A 5,970-nucleotide genomic window follows, 5' to 3' on the forward strand; every position below is an offset into this window, starting at 1 on the left:
TCGGAAGAACTTAATCTTAAGATGAATACTGCAAGTCTTTAAATTCTGGGAGAAAAGACTTGTTAAGTTCTGTTTCATTGAATAAGAAAGAGCTGTTCTTTTAAGTAGCAGTGGGATACGAAGAGATCCTGAGATTGTAACTATGCTGCTGTTGAGGATAGTGCCTTTAGCAGGAGATGAGTTTTTGGTTCCTAAAAATATTTTTATCAGCAAAGCAGTGGCCGCACTAGGTGTAGTTTGACTCCTTTTCTTTTGGATTATTGTTCATGAAGTCAACTGACGAAATAACACAGCCCGTGTTTGAAAAGAAATGATGCTCGCTTGTGGCTAGGATCTGGCTTTCCAGGATTTCCATCTGGTCCACTAACTTTTCCTCGGTGAAGGCAGAGAATGGCTGTTCACATGCTTATGCTGCTTAAACTTCTGAACTGTGCTTCTTTAGTTGAAATGTAGAGCCACTGCTGCACAGGTAGGAGAAAGAAGTAGAATAGAGATGTGTCTTTTCTGTGATATGCCAACTTGTCCTTGAGCCTGTGACTGGCTCGAGTGGTGCCCAAAACAAGGATGTCACCCTTCTATAGGTCAACCCAGATAACCCAGTCTATTTTGCCCTCCTTCCTGTGGCAATTTTGAGTGAAAGATAGCCAGAGTGTAAAAGTTTGCATTAAAGGATCCTGGAATATTTTTTTCCTAATTAAAAAAATAAGTGGATGTGATCCTTTTGGGTCAGAAGAGCCACACAATTAATTTACAAGGCTGCTGATAACAAGGTTGTGAATACTTGTCTTTTTTCTTAATCCTAAGCATAGCTATCAATCAGCTATCCAGTGCAGTTTATGTGACATGTTCTTGCCTGAAGACCAGATAGAATGGCTCTGGAGCACTGATAGACTTTAAGCTTGCTGATTGCCATGTTCTTGGCATTGCTCCACAGGGAGATCCTGGAAAAGCAGTGGTTGACATACTGGGAGTTTTACTGAAGTTTAGCTAACCTTTGACTTCTAAGTTTTGGTTTGTTTGGCGTTTTTTTAGTTTTATTTTATTTTTTTTATTTGAAAGGAAGTTCTGCAAGTAGTTGATCTCAAAACATGGATGTCAAATATCATTCTCCTGAGATAGTATAAAATAATGCTCTTCAGGAAGTAAATGCAAATGATTAATTTTCCAGAGCTATGTATTTTGTAATACTTCTCAGCTTGCTTGATTATCACAATATTCAATTTTTAAATTTATTTTTTTCAGTGCTTCCTTAAAACATCTCTTTAGGTATGAGAAAGTCTGGGAAACTGTTGCTAAATTCTATTTTAAGAAAGGTCATACCCTGTATGTATCAATGTATTTAAAGGTAGCTGGGGGAAATGAATATACTCAAAGATAGGCTGAACTTTTATCTGATTGTAAATGAAAAGCACTGCGCCAGGAAGGGTGTTGCACTTTAAGTTTTCTTCTGAAAAAACTTTTGAATGTTAAGTTTTTTGTATTCTAACATATTTTGGTTAAAAATACAGAGACCTGCCTAATGCAGTTATCTTCAGTAGGTGGTCTCACTGAGTGACGGAGATGTTGAAGTCTGTACAAGACATCTAGTGGATGAGACCAGAACTGCAAGCACTACGTCCTTCCACCAGTAGCTTGGTCTTGGTTGCACCCTCATGCCAGATTGACAATACTGATGCATAATAACTATTTAATCAGAAATATTATAGAGAGAACTAGGTAGACTCCAGAAATTAGATGACTAACTTAAGAGATTAGAGGTGTCTAAAAAAAAAAAGTGTATTGCTTTTTATTTGCCTTTTAGGTACTAAATGTGGAAAGCGATTAGGGCACGTGTTAGGGGTTTCTCAGCAAACATAAAGGCAGAGAACAATTAACTATGCAGAAACTGAATTTCTCATTTAAAGCCTGGTTCTGGAGATTTTTAAAAGCACTTTTCAAGAGTCATGAGACCTGAAGTAGTTTCAAAGGTTGGCAGCACTGCAAGTGTTCTTCAGCATGATTGTTAGATGAAATTTTAGTAGAAAGCTATCAAGTGTCTGCTGCTGCTGCTTTGATGCTGTACTGCAGCTTGCGAACACTTTCAGGTCATGTTCTTTTTGGATTCAAGTGATTTTGGAACTTAATAGTTTTAATTCGCTCTTTTGCAACTTACTGGAGCTTAGCTTGACCAGCAGATTGCCCTTTGGTATTTTTGTTATTAGGCAGATATTCTAAGTCTGAGAGAAGTTCACTTCAAAAGTACGGTGTGTGCAGCATTTACTTCCTGACTGGTGTGGCTAAATCGTTGTCTTCCTGTAACTTTACCCAGCAGTGAGGGTGGTTGGAAACTTGGAACTTGAGTACATGAGCCACAGGGTTAACACTTGTGGTGGTATCTTCTACAGCCAAAGCTGCTTGCTTTTTGAGTGCCAGAGGGATTTGATTTGCATTACACTGTCTCAGCCCATTTTTTCCCAAACCACTATTAGGTTTTAAGTTGGAAATTAAATCATAGCTGAAATGTTGTGGTCAGATGTCAGAGCTTTTGGCCAACTTTTCTGAGGAAAAATTAATGTAATGACTTTGTGAATATTGAAGAGTTTAATGCCCTGGTAGCTGAAGAAGAATTAGCTCCTTGTGACTTCATCCAAACCCTACAGATGTGCCAGAGAAAATAAGATATAGCTTATTGAAAAATAAAAGTATATTTTATTAGGCAGAGATAAATTAAAAGCTGTTGTAGTCTTCACATTTCTATCTGGGTAGACTTGATTTTTTTCCAGAGCGAATTTACAATAAAACAAACTAAGCAAACTTTTTGCAGACATTAGATTTAAATTATTTTAGAGGAATTTTAGTTTTTTTTAACTAAGATTGTGGTGTTCAAAACACTTGCTGAATCAGTGATAACTGCAATAAAATGTGGTAGTTCTTTAAAATCGTTCACTGTGGATTATTTAAAATCCCATTTTAATGCCCTTTAAAGGAATGCTGATAAAAGGTGAAGTATTATTGTCTTTGGGAATAGAAATTCTCTCTTGCTCCATTGGCTTGCTTCCTTGTACTAGCTTGTACTGCAAGATTCCCTGTCTTTCTCTGATATGATGCTCATATCCTCAGACGTTTTTAAAGCATCTCTGCTGAATTAGCTCCTGCATCAGCCACTGAAATAAATGTTGATTCCAATGCACCTCCCAGGGAAGGCCGAAACTACAAACATTTTTATGAGGTCTCCTCACAGTTGTCCAAACATTTTAATTTAACAACTGGATTGATGCCCCCACCTCATTCATTTCGAGTCTTCTTTTTAACTAGAAACAGCTGGTGAGATTCCTTGGCTATCACAGTCTAAGGAATGTGTATTGCCTCTGCAATTTTTATATATGCTTTGGGTTCATATTAAAATGTGGCAGCTATTGTTGATATGATATTTTGTAATTTAAGTACACTGGATGGAGGACAGATAATTGCATAAATATGAAGGATTCCTGATCTGTAATTCACTAAATGCAGTGTGTGCTTCTAAACAAAAATCATCTAATGCTTCTCTTGCATTAAATCTTCAAGTAGATTGACCGATATGGCTTGGTTTTCAGGCCTTGTTTAAAGACAAAAGTGATTAAAGGGATTTTAACCAAGTGTTAACAGTAGCTAATGTGTAACCGTAACTAATGCAGTCCCTCAGTGTTTCCCTGTAAATTTTCTGTGCTTCAAGTCATGCTGCTGCTGCTTAAAATGAAACCATAGCAATACTGTAGTATCTTGTGGTGAAAGGGTGTTGGTACTTAAAACCAAACTATTGTGCATTTAGGCTCAAAAATCAGTTTGATTTTGAGTGTCTGCCTGTTGTAAGGTTTCTTTTTTTAATTTAAAACAACAGCTCTGTGTTTAGGCCTTTGTTTTGGCAATACTAGGTGTTTTGAGGAGGTATGCTTCATTTTGCAGTTTAACTTCCCTCGAGAGGCTTACTTTTATCTTGCGTTATTATTTAGTCCCTACTAGCATCAGAATGAACTCATCACTCTGTTTTTAGTGCCTAAAGTAACTTCAACTTTGTATTTGCTGTTTTTCAGCCCTCTTAGTATTTAAGATGTCATCATCTCCCTTCCCAGAAGCAGTGACAGTGTGATATTGTATTTAAAGACCCACTGTAGTAGTAATGAACATATGATTATCTGAACACACAGCCCAGCATTCATTTACAATCTCTGCAAGGTCTGCGGTGGATAAAGAACAGCATACTGCCATCTCTAGAAGGAAAATCTTGCTCTCAGAAACTGGGGATCTCATCAAACAATGTATTCTTTTGATCCTTGTGGTTTTTCTCTTGGATCAAAATCATACTGGAACCATTTCACACAAGTTGAGTGTGCTCTTTTTGAATACTGCTTAACCGCAGTAGGCTTTCAGTAAGCGCAGGTGAAAGCTTAAAATCGGCAAGCTGGTCTGGATCATTAAATGGTGTTCATGTTGAAATATGGTAATAGGGAGTTAACACCAATGACAAAACATGCTGCATAGCAGCGTGTAGTCTCTGGGGCAGATAAAATCTGTCTTATGGTTCATATTGAACATTCAGTCTTTAAAGGATATAAGTGATTATCCTTGTGATTTCCAGGGGAGACCTGGTTGTAACCAAGGTAATGATGATTCCTAAGCAGTCATTTACATTTGTGAACTCATTAGCTCTGGACTTTGTTTTCAGCTCTAAAGGCCATTGATGTCATGGGAATGTCAACTGTGAATCTTCTAATTCTGCTCTATTTTAGAAGGTAGCACAGAGAAGGAGATGGAAGAGAACTAGGTGTGGCTCTAGGGAAAACCTTGTAAGAGGAGGGGGAGAGTAGGGGACCTCAAATATGAGAGGTAATAAAGGATGTCAAAGAAATAAAGTACAAGCATAATGCTGTGTCTGAAGAAGAACTGTTTACTCTTCAGTGGATGAGTTTGACTGCAAGGCACAGATCCCAGAGTAACTGCCAGTTGCTCTTTGTGGACTGCATTCTATCTTTTTGTGGCTGTCTCCTCCTTTGGTAACTGGAAGAGCAGAATTTGAGGAGTTCTGTCTGATGGGTCTCGGCTGAAAGTAGAATTAGGGTGAAATGAATATGACGTCTCTTGTTTATGTAACTGATATTTTTTCTTCCAGATAACTAGCCCACCAGGTTGTGGCAAAACTCAATTTTGTATTATGGTGAGTGTTCTGGCTACACTGCCTATAAGCATGGGAGGACTAGATGGGGCTGTTATATACATTGACACAGAGTCTGCATTCAGTGCTGAAAGGTAAGATGCAAAGTTCTAAAATACACACTTGCAACTTCTTTAGCACCTTTTATCTTGGAGCCTTCAATTATTTTCTGAGCAATAATTAAGCATTTATAAATAAATACCTATGGTAGTTATTAAGCATTCATCTGATATACGCAGTTATTCCGTAGATGATGAAATTAATTTAATAGAGTGGTTTTCTCACTTTCCTAATTTGTATGATGTTGCAGATTCCAGTTGTGGTATGATGAGGTGGACGGTGCGCTCTCTAATTTATAAATGGTCTTAACGGTGCGCTCTCTAATTTATAAATGGTCTTAACGGTCTTGTACCTGAAATCTTTCTTTGCAGTTTAGTTTGTGGAGTTAGCAGGAAGGTTTTGAGGATGTAAAGCCCCAGCATTTTGAGTACAAAGGAAATGGAGGTTTTTCTGTGAACAGTAGGACTGACATAGCCAGTTTTCCTTCAGATTTCTGTCCTATTTCTGCAGAGTGGGGCCCCCTGCCCTTTTTCTGCACTTCCAACTTCCTTCTGCAGTAACCTCACATCTCTCCTATATCCTTAGTGGCCATGCAGTACTATATTCCCTTACCTCTATAACATCTCTGGTTCTTCTAATATCTCCTGCTTTGCCCATGTGACTGAAACTGCTCAGCTATGCACTTACGGTATCTTCTGACTACTGAACAGGCAGGAGGCTTTACCTGCTGTATCTGCTTG

General features: G+C 38.1%; 1 protein-coding gene across 1 annotated transcript in view; it reads left to right on the forward strand.

The window, feature by feature from the left end:
* Positions 1 to 5,970, forward strand: part of RAD51B (RAD51 paralog B) — a 411,873-nt gene that overhangs the window by 9,596 nt on the left and 396,307 nt on the right. Inside the window, exon 5 of the mRNA XM_009325571.1 lies at positions 5,129 to 5,265. Within this exon, the coding sequence (XP_009323846.1) occupies positions 5,129 to 5,265 (137 nt within the window). The remainder of the gene's footprint in view (positions 1 to 5,128; positions 5,266 to 5,970) is intronic.

This window comes from Pygoscelis adeliae, unplaced genomic scaffold, assembly GCF_000699105.1.
Source record: "Pygoscelis adeliae isolate BGI_AS28 unplaced genomic scaffold, ASM69910v1 Scaffold356, whole genome shotgun sequence".
In the NCBI taxonomy this organism is placed as follows: Eukaryota; Metazoa; Chordata; class Aves; order Sphenisciformes; family Spheniscidae; genus Pygoscelis; species Pygoscelis adeliae.